Here is a 14,391-nt window from a genome sequence, read left to right as displayed (position 1 = left end):
GAGAGAGAGAGAGAGAGAGAGAGAGAGAGAGAGAGAGAGAGAGAGAGAGAGAGAGAGAGAGAGAGAGAGAGAGAGAGAGAGAGAGAGAGAGAGAGAGAGAGAGAGAGAGAGAGAGAGAGAGAGAGAGAGAAAGGAGTTTGAGATTCTGTGGAGTGGGCAGAAATCAAGACTTTGACAAGGAATAGAACTGACTCCAAAACATTCTCTGGTGATTGCTAAAAATGTGCCCATTGGCATCGAACAACAACCAGGGCCCAGAGTAGACCTTGTCTAAAGCAGTTAACTCACTTTTCCCTCTGTGGCTGGAGACACGAGCATTAGAGGACCGAGACAGTCCTTTATCACAGGATCACACTTCTGCCGTGAAGATAGAAAGGTTTAACCAAGGCTGCGTAGTTTATAGTGGGGCAGAAACTGCAAGATGCAGGTACTCAGGTGCATAGTGGGGTCTGAGCAAGTGAGCATGTTAATCAACAGTCAAGTGCAGCAATTTGGAGATGTCACTGAGCGCTGTCAAGTTCCATATCAGTCAAACTTAAGACATACAGTGCATTGGGAAAGTATTCAGATCCATCTACTTTTTCCATATTTATTTCCATACTTATATTTCCATACTTATTCTAAAATTGATGAGTTATTTTTCCTCATCAAATTACACACAATACCCCATAATGACAAAGCAAAAACAGTTTAGAAATTTTTACAAATGTTTAAAAAAATAAACTGAAATATCACATTTAAGTATTCAGAACCTTTACACAATACTTTATTGAATCACCTTTGGCAGCGATTACAGCCTTGAGTCTTCTTTGTTTTGATGCTACAAGTTTGGCACACCTGTATTTGGGGAGTTTCTCCCATTCTTCTCTGCAGATCCTCAAGCTCTGTCAGGTTGGGTGGGGAGTGTTGCTGCACAGATATTTTCAGGTCTCTCCAGAGATGTTCGATCGGGTTCAAGTCCAAGCTCTGGCTGGGCCACTCAAAGACATTCAGAGACTTGTCCCGAAGCAACTCCTGCTTGGATGTGTGCTTAGGGTCGTTGTGCTGTTGGAAGGTGAACCTTAGCCCCCATCTGAGGTCCTGAGCACTTTGGTGCAGGTTTTCATCAAGGATATTTCTGTACTTTGCTCCATTCATCTTTACCTCAATCCTGGCCAGTCTCCCAGTCCATGCCTCTGAAAAACATCCCCACAGCATGATGCTGCCACCACCATGCTTCACCATAGGGATGGTGTCAGGTTTCCTCCAGACGTGACGCTTGGCATTCAGGCCAAAGAGTTCCATCTTGGTTTCATCAGAAGAGAATCTTGTTTCTCCTGGCCTGAGAGTCTTTAGGTGCCTTTTGGCAAAGTCCAAGCGGTCTGTCATGTGCTTTTTACTGAGAAGTGGCTTCCGTCTGGCCTCTCTACCATAAAGGCCTGATTGGTGGAGTGCTGCAGAGATAGTTGTCCTTCTGGTGGTTTCTCCGATCTCCACAAAAGAACTCTAGAACTCTGTAAGCGTGACCATCAGTTCTTGGTCACCATCCTGACCAAGGCCCTTCTCCCCCGATTGCTGAGATTGGCCGGGTGGCCAGCTCTAGGAAGAGTCTTGGGGGTTCCAAACTTCTCCATTAAAGAATGATGGAGGCCACTGTTCATGGGGACCGTCAATGCTGCATACATTTTTTGGTACCCTTCTCAAGATCTGTGCCTCGACACAATCTTGTCTCGGAGCTCTACGGACAATTCCTTCGAACTCATGGCTTGGTTTTTACTCTGACATGCTCTGTCAACTGTGGACCTTATATAGACAGATGTGTGCCTTTCCAAACCATGTCCAATCAATTTAATTTACCACAGGTCGACTCCAATCAAGTTGTAGATGTCACGCCCTGACCTTAGTTGTCACGTTCTGACCTTTATTTCCTTTGTTTTGTCATTATTTAGTCTGGTCAGGGCGTGAGTTGGGGTGGGCAGTCTATGTTTTCTATGATTTGGGGATTTCTATGTTTCGGCCTAGTATGGTTCTCAATCAGAGGCAGGTGTCATTAGTTGTCTCTGATTGAGAATCATACTTAGGTAGCCTGGGTTGCACTGTTTGTTTGTGGGTGATTGTATATGTTGATTGCTTGTTTCAGCGCAGTTCGCATTGGCTTCACGGTTGTTATTTCATTTATTGTTTTTGTATAGGGTTTCAGTGTTCAGTGTTATTAAAATTAATGATCAACACATACCACCACCCCGCATTTTGGTCCTCCGATCAGTCTCGCCTTTCCTCTTCAGATGAAGAGGAGGACGACCATGACATTAGTTCCTTTTTTATGTCTCTATTTTAGTTTTGTCAGGGACTGAGTTGGGATGGGCATTCTATGTGTTGTTCTAAGTTTTTGTATTTCTGTGTTTGGCCTGGTATGGTTCCCAATCAGAGGCAGCCATTTATCGTTGTCTCTGATTGAGAACCATACTTAGGCAGCCTGTTTTCCCACTATGATTTGTGGGTAGTTGTTTTCTGTCTTTGTATTGGTTATCAGACGGAACTGTTTCGGTTGTTCTTTTTGTTTACTTTGTATTGTAGTGTTCAGTTCAGTTTAATAAAATGCCGAATATAGGTCCGATCCTTCCTACTCCTCCTCAGAGGAGGAAAACCGTTACAGTAGAATCATCTCAAGGATGATCAATGGAAACAGGATGCACCTGAGCTCAATTTCAAGTCTCATCGCAAAGGGTCTGAATACTTATGTAAATAAGGTATTTTGGTTTTCTATTTGTAATAAATTAGCAACAATTTCTAAGAACATGTTTTCGCTTTGTCATTGTGGGTTATTATGTGTAGATTTCTGAGGATGTATTTATTTATTTGTAACGTAATAAAATGTTGACAACAATCAAAGGGTCTGAATACTTTCTGAAGGCAATGTAGAGCTATAAATAAATAAATAGATGTTTTCTTACATACACTGGAAAGGTACATTAAACGTGTTATTTTACATCGTCATAGTAGTACAGCGTCCCTGGAGCAAATGAAGGATAAGTGACTTGCTCAAGGGTATATCGACAGATTTTGCACCTTGTCGGCTTGGGTATTCGATCCAGCGACCTTTCAGTTACTGGCCCAATGCCCTACTATATACCACATCATCCCAAGATGTTCAGCAAAAGGAGAGAGTCATATTTAATTAGATTTCTCTGTGTTAGTCAATGTTGGGAATCCACAATTATACCAATGTCCTTGCATTTTCATGATACTATCAGGGGGATGTAGCTTACTAATTAGCATGTTGGAGGGAAGTCAACGTGTCGATAAACCTGTTCTATAGAGTCTTCACTGAGGATTGGAAGAGTGTAGCATTCTTTATTTTCTTTATTTCCTTTTTTCAACAGAGTGAATCTGGTATGTTTTGAGGAGGAAATACTATTAGATGGATTGATTTAGTTGAAATCATGTGCAGACGGGACAATAGCTAACACCAGTTTAGACTAAATCTTACAGATTCCAGCCAAAGCTGTCACATAGCCAATAGTTAGCTTGCAATTTCAAAACAATGTGATAAAGTATGTCTGTTCCCCTTACCTTCTCTCCTGTGCTGTAGTCAGTCAGTGGAATGTTCTGTCATCATTACTCTCATAGATGGGGAACAGGACAGGGTGTGAGAAAGGACAGATATGGAGTGGGGAAGCAGAGGTGAGAAGGTCGTTGTGACATGTGAGTAAAGCCTGTCAAGGTCGCGAATCAAAACCAGCCTCAGCTCCCAAGCTCTGGTCAGGAAACCAATGCCTAAGCCTGCCAAGCTAAAAGTTCACTGTTGTACTGGGTCAGTGGCAGGGGTGTGCATGTGTGTACGTGGGGGGGGGGTTCTACCTACTGTTCACCTGTGATGCTGGGTGCCTTAATGGTGAACCAGCCATTGTTGTGGCCAAACAGCCTGGATAGAGACAATGGAAGTGTAGATATTGTGAGAAGGCCAGGTAATCAGAGAGTTTACAGAGCTACTAGTGAGCCAGGCCACCAATCAGATCCCTCCCCTCTCCTGTAATTCCCTAGCCAACCCACCATGTGGTGGAACACTGTCCTGCTTTGTTGTTGTGGGAGGGCACAGAGTGGAATGTTTTTCACAAGTGTGCAGGTAGTGGCTTGCAGTGCACCTCTATTACGTAGTTCCCTGAACAGTTTCCATACACCCTCGTTTCCACCCTGCAGCAGCATTCCTGTTTACTACCTACCTACCTGCTGCCGTCAGGGACTCAGGCCCTGGCCTTGCACGAGCCGCATTCCCCAAGGTGTGACAACACCTCACGGTTGTACTATTTGTTGTGAGTGTGTGTGCCAGGGACCCACGAAAGGTCACCAGTTTAACACAGCTCATAACACAGAGGCTAAGCTAACAGTCAGATCATGAGAAAGATGGTGATCTGGCCTGAACTCATGACTTAAGGGTCAGATCCCTTGTCTAAGGCAGTGAATACTAACTATGTTTAAATGGGACACCGCATCGTGCTCAGGTTGCAGTAAGGTAAGCAGTTGGAGGGAGTCGTAATCCCCCAGACAGCTTGATGATGATTATACGGCATCATGATGAAATCATGATCATGACCTGACATGCTGACAACACCTCAAGCAAATACACTGTGCCACTGCCATGGCGGCTATTTATGAACTCCACCTTCTCTGAGTAGCAGAAATACAAGCAACTCTGCTGCTAAGAATAGTAATACAGCCTTGTAAAAAATACAGGGTTTCTGTTCCCTTCACAGACTGTAGCTTATTTTACCTTTATTTAACTAGGCAAGTCAGTTAAGAACAAATTCTTATTTTCAATGACAGATAGGAACTGTGGGTTGGTTAACTGTCTTGTTCAGGAGCAGAAGGACAGATTTGTACCTTGTCAGCTCAGGGATTTGAACTTGCAACCTTTCAGTTACTAGTCCAATGCTCTAACCACTAGGCTACGCTGCCACATCACACTGAGAGTCAGCTGGCTGCATTATTAGCGATCGGCTATAGCCATGAGCAATGCTCTCAACTGCCAACAGAATAACAGTACATGAGAGGTGTGTGAAACAATTAGCAACCACCCCATAACAAGGTTGTTGGGTTCTGAACGGCCATGTGAGATCCATAACTAATATCCAGCCAATAAAATAAATAACCAAGTATAGCTGCAGGGAAGGCCCTGCTGCCTGTGGCTGGCCACACCTTTGACATAATGACAGATAAGGCATTTATTTTCAGCTGGTGATGTGTAAACTTGTTACACTAAAGAACAGCGAGTCAACATCCATTCCTACTCTGAACATGGACAATACACACCTCTTGTTAATGAGCGGGCTATGAGCTCGCTGAGCTAACCCGGTCAGTGTTAGGGGGTAAGCCCTTCCCAGTCAGTGTGATCTTGCCCTCCCCAGGAAGTCCCCAGGTGCTAGGTTACCAAGGCAGGGCTGGAACACGGCGAGACTGTACTGCACTATCAGGATATTGGAATTTTCCTTGAACCTTTCCCTGGTTTACAATCACACCCAGGAGAGGGAGAGAGAGAGGTTGGACCGACAGGTTGGTCCACCCACAGTTAGGGTTTACTATGAAGGAGCCATTCATTTATCACCCAGATATTCATATGGCTGGGCTTGAGGGCTAAATAAATCACAACCTCGCAACAGAAACACATGTAAGCACTAGGCTATATTGGATATTATATCCAATTAATCTATTTATATCAACATCTAATGGTTCTCTTCACTCTGAATGAGGCTGAAGCGCAGCAATACCGATCAGTCTTGCTGTTTAAACATCAGCATTTACATATCTCAATCCATATTCCACACACATACCCACTCATGCATATGCACATACACACACACACCCCCTCCACATTTTGACAGAAGCGGAGTCAGTACCCTGTATGGAGGTCTCCATCACACTACAATCTTAGAAAAAAAGGTGCTATCTAAACCTAAGTGGGTTCTTTGGCTGTCCCCATAAGAGAACCCATTGAAGAAGCCAGGTAGAAAGAAACCTTTTGGGTTCCATGTAGAAACCTTTCCACAGAGGTTTCTACATGAAACCCAAAAGAGTCCGACCAGTACTGATCATGCAAGACCAGTCTTTGGGCTGTGAAGTGTTATCTGCTAGTTAACTCTTCAATGACCTTGGCTCAGGGCTGATGCAGAGTTGGACTGTTGTCCACTACATCCCGACCAGACCTTCATTTTACAACTGAACCGCCTGAGCTGTTTTGCACACTTCTGCTGAACTGAAGAGGTGAATTACTTGCATACTCAAATAGGGAAACAATTATTTCACTTAAATCATCTAAATGATTATGATTTTTTAGGAAATAAAACATCAGGAAGGAATATGTATTTCATCTCAACACAATATGTCACCATAAACATAAAAAACAAACTTAAAAACCTGTTGACCCTACATTCAGGACACACAATCCATCTACAATAGACTACTTGCACACCCATTGTTTAGCTGTGGCTGAAGTACAGTATAATGACCTGGAGGATGCTGACTACGGACAAATGCCTGAATGCACATTGAAATGGTAAAGCAGGTGGCGGTGAATATCATCAAGGGACGACAACACCTGGCAACCCAATTTCAACTTCCCTTTACCTAAGTCAGCCTCATCAGACAGTCTGCTACTCTGCTCCTGTCTTTTCCGGGCCTATCCTGTCCTGGCATGTCCTATCCTGGCCTTTCCTATCCTGGCCTCCACCTGCAAGTCATGACCTGTCTCAACAGGCATGTGCTTTAGTGGCCAGGAGAAGCACACACAGAGTGAAGCATCCCTCCTCTGTTCCCAAGTAGGACCCTATAAAATCACTTTATTTGCCTGATTCTGTCATTTTTTAAACTAAATTTCCTTTTCTTCCATTTGTTTTTCCAGATTTCTGTTTTTCAGGTTTTCACGCCTTTTTAATAGGTTCCAAGTCCACAACAATGCTTAAACCACATCAGCAGGCTCTTTTGAAATGTAGATATTGGGTTGTAATTAGGCCTTCCCTTTAATTAAACTGCGCACCAGCCAAAGACAGTTGTATGGTTAGCAATGTTTCAGTAGCGCTCAAGGGAGATTGCAAAGAAATATCTACTGGATTGATGCAAAAAATCCTGATATCATTCTGCCCAAGAGGCATAGGCTACGTTGTAGTTAACATTTAATAGAGAAGGTTTTAGGGAAAGCCTTTCCACCAACCAGAAGAAGGTTGTCATTACATTACTAACGACCACACAAAGTGGTAGACAAACGAGAACACACAGACAGGGGCATTCAGACGTTGTCTCTTCAGAAAGTCGAAGAAAAATACAAATCACTGACGCATATTTTTCATACCTTTTGATAATCTTGATGAATGTTCTAATAAGTTCAATACATTTACTAAGTTCAATACAATTTTGAATATTGTTGAATTCCGTTTTTATGTCTGAAATCCGTGACTCCGCAACGCAGATTTTATATGGCCCTATCCAAGGTATCCACAGTCAATTGAACATATCAAATGTCTCTATGGGCCCTGGTCAAAAGTAAAGCACTGGGCATTATAGGGAATATGGTGCCAGTTGGGACACAGCATTGCATGTTCCTGTTCCAGATTTCTCATGGATCATACCTCACAAGTTGAGGAGCTGAATCTGACGTGTCAATAGCTATGTTCACATGAACTTGTCCAGGGATGTGTTTTGTTGACATTTAGAAGGTTGGCATAGAAAATAGATGTGATAATTGCCTGCTAGGGTGCATTTCCATGTCTCATGTCTTTCCATTCCACTATCTTATGTCGATGCAAACAGCTGGATATAACGACATCACACCTAAAACCTACAGTGTTTCCATTACCCATTTTCGCAAATTGCTCATGAATAAATTGCCGTCAGTCTGTATGCCCGCCCACCTGTTTCACGTCTCAGGTAGCCCGCAAAAGCCAACATGGATAGAATGCAACAACTGACTAATATTTGCCATATTGTAATAAATCTAGTAAATCTTTATAATTAACAGAAAATATTTTGCAAGATGTAGGCAGGTGACATCACGTGCCCGCGTACCTTCAGTCATAATTTAATCGAAAAACTGTTTCCATCATAATTTGTCACAATACATAAAGTTAGACGACAGAAAAATCCACCAGTCGAACTGATAAAAATGTTGTTGATCTTGAGAACATTTCTCCTGTACCTGCCATTTCTATTACACGTCACAAAGATTTCTTTAGCGACATTGCTTTTGTTGAATAAACCTGGGTCAATGGAAACCTGCCTACTTAGGCCCATAGGCATTATATTAAAGCCCCTGATGCATATCCCAAAGCAAGTTACAGAATATGAAACAGGCTCATGCTAATGTCCTCAACATCAATAGAGTCATTGTGATGAATACAAAACACGTGCAAAGGTTCATTAAGGACATTATGGCTTGTTGTGATGTATTATTATTCGATTCGGTTTTTTTAAATGCACAGAATTTCATAATATCATATTTCAAAACCATGGCTAATTTCAAAGGGAAAATGAAAGACAATAATATATTTGCATGTTGGCACAGCAAAAGATGAATCCTAGGACAAGAGATAGTCGAAAACAAAATCAAAAGCCAAATCAAATGATCCCTATTGACTTGGGAGAACACAGCCTGAATATGTCAAGACAACCAAATGCCTGCTGTAGTCAGTGTGTGTCTCAGGAGTCCATGCAAAGGATAGCCTTTGAAGCCGATGACGGATTAGCCTGCATCAATTATTGATATCTAATCAGCTGTTTCCTAGTTCCTCTCCCTCCCATACAGTCAGAAAATACATCCCAAATAGCACCCTTTATAGTGCACTACTTTAGACCACCAGGGCCTGATAGGGCAAAAGTAGTGCACTATAAAGGGAATAGGGTAAAATTTGGGATGCACCTAGGTTAGAGCAGGGGTGATTTTCTTGGGACCCCCAAAAACTTTTTGTGTAAAAAAATTATATCTATTTTACTTCATGGTCAAGAAAGACTGTAAAATCATCCAGCAATTCAGATAAAAATGTGTCATATTTACAAAATCTGTCCTTAAGTATTCCCACCAATCCAAAAACATATGTGATGGTGTCTCAATGTAATCAAGTTATAAAAATGATAGTTATTTTCAAATACAATCTCTTTTTGGGCTTAATTGCGGTCAATTTTCAGTGTACAGATTATTATAATTATGTTACGCCCCACCAACCATCCGCTCTGGCAAAAATCGGCCCGTGGCTGAATCTAGTTGCCTACCCATGGGCTAGGCTCAGAGTGGAGGGGAGAGATACAGTGATCCATGAGAGTGCATCCTCAAGCCTCCCTGAGGACAAGCCTCAGAGCCTCAGCCAGATGATGGATCTCTGGGGCTTTGGGGAGGAAGCAAACATTCCAATCCTCAGTGACAAACCACAAAGTCAGGCAGTGACACAAGAAAAACCTCCCAGCAACACTTCTGGGAGATTAGACTCTTTCATCCTCAATTGAGTTGATCATTTTGAGTAATGATCATTCAGAATGATCCTTCTCAACAACAACAAAATATATGAAAATGCTCGTCCTACCTAGATAGTGATCTTGAAGGATGGGTGATAGGCTAGGATCTTTCAGAATGACCCTCATGGATAATGTGTGAGAACTTTAAATATAGGTGAAATGCTACTCCTAGAGTAACATTATCAGTGATGACAATCATCTCTGTAACTGTTCATTGATTGATTCTCCAGATTGTAGTAGGGCTTAAAAATACAGTAACGTCACAGTGAACATCAAAACATAAAGACCAATGTCCTGTGGTTCACGGCCAGTTTAAATCAGCATTAAACCCTGCTAAGAAAAAACAAAGGCTAGTCTTATCCATAATCTTCTGTCAGTACACAGCATAGCCAAAGCTAATTACATTCATTCCATCAGAGAGACAGGCAGGTGTACTGTAGGAACTGCTCATTTCATAGACATAATGCATTTGCTCTAGTTTAAAAGAGTAGGCCTCCATTCTAGGCTTGACAGGTGACTCAGGCCATATCATGGAAGCTGAACACATAGCACTGCAGTATTCCATCACGGCAGGACAGCTCAGTGTCTGTGTAATAATACACAGCATTTCATTGAAGAGAGAGAGACTGCTGAAGTGAGCACCCTGCCCGGTGCAGTGGACTATATTGTTTCCCTGTCTGACTAAATCTGGGAAAACAAGACTTCAGTTTGAAAGCTGATATGACCATGCAACAGGACAACTCAGTCAGCAACCAGAATCAAATGAACCATTGACTGACAGGCGATGAAACCACATACTGAGGCCTAAATGATGAGACAAACTACAGAAATGCATTTTGCTATGTAGGCTGTGTAACTCATGCATCTCATGAATATAAAGGGTAGAACATAACTGGCCCATATAATGTTAGTAGTATAGGCCTTTAAATATTTACATCAAAATGGATGATTACATTTGAAAATAGTTCTGAAAAGAAGAATAAAAATGTTTTCAGATGGATCGGGAAATAGTAAAAGGGGATAATGGCATCCACTTCTCAATCTAGAACTACTCTATGTGGTTCCGCTAGGGTTGTGGTTGTAAGTAGGACTGATCTTTAGATCCTCTTGACTAAACTGGAATAGACCCGGTGAATAATTAGTCCTGATCTAGAAGCAGCCGGACAGTAGTGGCAGCAGCAGCAACAGTCACATGCAACCCAGCGGAAAGAGGGTAACTGTCGCTCAAACACGTCACTGGAGCCGCGTCCTCCAGACTACTACGCAACAGAAAGCACATGACTGCAGCAAGTCTGTGTTCTGTAACGATGGGGTGTATTCGTTACGGAAACCGTTTACCGTTTAAGAACCAACCGGAAGCAAACAGAGCAAAACGAGTTATTATTGGACAAATTCAGGTAGGTCCCTCCCCGTTTCATTCAGTTTGCTTCCGTTTTAGATTTTTTTTGCAACAGAATAGGCGGAATCAATACACCCCTGTTCACGATAGTAGAGTACTATTACAATGACCATAGATAGCGCTGTCAACCCGATAATTCGCCTTAACATGCAACACCGCATCGAACGCTACATTTGATGGGGCTAATATCACGAACATCCCCTACGCGATCAGAACCTGATACAATGTTGTCACATTACGCTCTGGGACAAATATAACTTTCCAGTTAGGGCAACTTCGTGTCTAAGCGGGGACGCCCTCAATATGCATGTTTTACCCTTTGTTAATTATGCTGTACCAGGTTTCAACTCATAATTAATGCATGTTATTATTAGATACTTATTAACTGACATGAAATGTAAATCGCTTTTAGTCTTGGCTTCTGCAATCAATGAACCTGCTCACTAGCTACACATCTAGCAAAGAGTAGAATATCTGAGAACGAATGCTCTCATCGCAATCTAGGGTTACATCATAATCTGTCCTAGGTAGGCTACAATAAAGAATAGTTGGAATTCAATGAGATTTAGCCTACTGAGAATAATCCGTGAGTATGCTGGCCAGTTGCATCCTATAATTATTTTAAATCTGGTGGTCTAATAACATTGTGCAATATCACATTACTATGAGATACCGCCCATAATTGGATTTTCATTCATATTAATGTTTGACAATTGTTATTTTGTTACCCCCTAGAACACGCATTTTTGGTAGCAAGGTTTTGTAACAGTGGCTCGCTGGTAACGAGGTTTTATAACAGTCTCGTCTGGTAACAAGGTTTTATAACAGTGGCTCGCTGGTAAGAAGGTTTTGCAACAGTGGCTCGCTGGTAACAAGGTTTTGTAACAGTGGATCGCTGCTTACGCAAACGATTACGAAAACATAATCGCCTGAATTTTTCACAGATGGGCACAATATTCCGCATTTCACATCATTATTCTTGCAGCACCTGAAACTCAACGGACGTCGATGGCCGGATCAAATAGTCATTATCGTTGTATTGCACTCTATTCCCTTTGTAGTTCACTAGCTACTTTAGCCCAACTTTGAACCGTGAGAGGCGTACTGTACAGAAACCGTAGCATACCGGTCTACAGTTGAACTATCTTTAGTTACTAGATAGATGGGCTGATGAAACAGATGGATAGCCAACATACGCAAATTTCATTGATTTACAATAATATAAGCATTCATCAAAACTCCAGAGTGTAGGCTTATTAGCTGGATGGGAAATAAATAGTCAAACCTTCGTATGCAATGTATTGCCAATACATCCATTCATTTCAATATCAAATGCATAAATAGCCAAGTTCATGCTTTAGCCTACCCACGTGCTGAGGTCTCTGATTTGACAGGATTAGTCAAAAATAGTAAAAGTTTTAAGAGCAACATATAAATTGTTATTTCAATGTTAAATGACCAAATCATTTTACGCAACCGAAATTAAATGTTTTATTAATTACTATCCCACGTTGTTCGCACTAATAACATTTCCCTACAACTCCACGTGAAGCACATACGTCAAAGGTCTGAAGACGCCGGTTAGAGAGCCGAGATGCTGACAGCCAGAGCATACATGAAGATTAAATTACGCATGCTTCTGCTAATAACATGCAAACATGAACCCTCGGCCAGGTAGTCCTGATTCTGGATATATATAATATGAACATCCCTTACCTGGCTGCCTGAGTTTTCTGTCAGGTAATTGAAGACAAAAGAAGAGAGCTCCTCATCTAACAGTGAAACGCAGTCCGCCATCTTCTAGAGAATGACAGCTGGGAAGTCTGAGAGCGGGTATACAGTTCTGTTCACGTTCAATTGCAGTTAGTCGCCGGATGAGGGCGTTGTCATAGACTGATATAACTGAAATACAAATCTACTATTACTTGGTCTATAATGATGTGATGTCACTGTTTCGACAAGTCATTTAGATAACTTAATTATCCTACGAAAGGTTGTGAATCAATCGATTTGTTGGCATATTGTCGTTGAGATAAGTAATGAAAGCATGCTTGGAAAAACAAAATGCATATGAGTAATATAAAAATAATGTTTCCAGCTGGAATAGGCTCAAAATGCTTGTGGGGACTGTGATGATGACTCATACGGCAAACATGCAACACTACTGATTTTGTTTACACAAAAGGCCTAACAATTGAAAAAACTGCCTACTTATATTTGAATATAATTTTAGATGTTTCATATTGGTCTATTTTGAATCTATTTTACAGGTTATCCATAAAGAGCACACCATTCTGGCCATATGGCCACCACCGCAGCAGGCCATTCCAACACCCATGTTGAGGTCTGTTGCCTGATTAGGTTTTGCAAAACCAAAAGAGAATTGGTGCCAAAATAGAAATGAAAAGAAATGTGTCCTTTAGAGCTTTTATGCCTAGTAAAAATAATCTACAAAATCCTCAATTACTGCAGGTAAGAATATTTGCTCATTAAACCACCTTTGCCCCTTCTGATTGCATATCAGCTGGGTCATGTGAAACTCGGGGACAAGCTACTACAGTACATTATGGCTCCTCCCTCCTTCACCTCCTCCACAATGCCCCACTTCCTGCATCAATGTACCGTTCACAATCTTGTTGAAGGTTATGAGTTGTACAATTGTTGTACAAGGTTTGATAATTGAATTAATGTGTTTGCTCACCACACACACACACACACACACACACACACACACACACACACACACACACACACACACACACACACACACACACACACACACACACACACACACACACACACACACACACACACCTGTGCATGTTTCCTCCTGTAATCTTGGCTAAGTATTCCAGCAAGACAGATGAACCTGGACCAAAAAGTCCAAGCAAGTCCAAGCATGTTGCCCAGTATATCGTAGACATGTAATGCATTTGTCATTTAATTTTAATTTAATTTGCTCTAATATGCACTTTTTGATGTATGATTGTTGCTCTGCATGAATTTGTTAACCTATCCGGCAGGCTCTGAGGCATCGACAGAGTGTGAAATTATAGCATAACCTTAAATGATTCAATAAACCGACTCACTGCTTCTCTAACACCCCATTGGATGGTGTGTAGGGCAGCCTACATGAATATTACAAGATAATGATGCATTATTCAGTCCAAGAACTGTAGGTACATTTTAGGTCTTTGAGATGAACGGTTGGTTGTTGGTTGTGTGTCTTGATTACGGAATTGAAAGCAACCCTGTGTAGTAAAGTCCTTGGGGAAAACAATCATCAGCTTTTGGATTCTCAGACCGTTTTCAAGGCAAAGAATTCATTGAAATATGTCTTTAGAATGTAATTTCTTTCACATAGACTACCTCAATGGACACTATATCACACAGATTGTGAGGTTTTAGAGACATGTTGTATTGCATATTGTTTAACCCAAATTAGTGCTATTCCTCCCTCTCTATGCTGAGCATCTATTTCTACGCTGAGTTCACACATAGTGCAGAGTTTACTCGTG

General features: G+C 41.6%; 1 protein-coding gene across 1 annotated transcript in view; it reads right to left on the bottom strand.

The window, feature by feature from the left end:
- Nucleotides 1–12,705, bottom strand: part of LOC124010973 (peroxisome proliferator-activated receptor gamma coactivator 1-beta-like) — a 112,489-nt gene extending 99,784 nt beyond the window's left edge. Inside the window, exon 1 of the mRNA XM_046323828.1 lies at nt 12,590–12,705. Coding sequence (XP_046179784.1) covers nt 12,590–12,670 — 81 coding nt within the window. The 5' untranslated portion in view covers nt 12,671–12,705. The remainder of the gene's footprint in view (nt 1–12,589) is intronic.
- Nucleotides 12,706–14,391: the final 1,686 nt, after the last annotated feature.

This window comes from Oncorhynchus gorbuscha, linkage group LG23 (assembly GCF_021184085.1).
Source record: "Oncorhynchus gorbuscha isolate QuinsamMale2020 ecotype Even-year linkage group LG23, OgorEven_v1.0, whole genome shotgun sequence".
NCBI lineage: Eukaryota > Metazoa > Chordata > Actinopteri > Salmoniformes > Salmonidae > Oncorhynchus > Oncorhynchus gorbuscha.
This window is presented reverse-complemented; position numbering and strand designations above follow the sequence as displayed.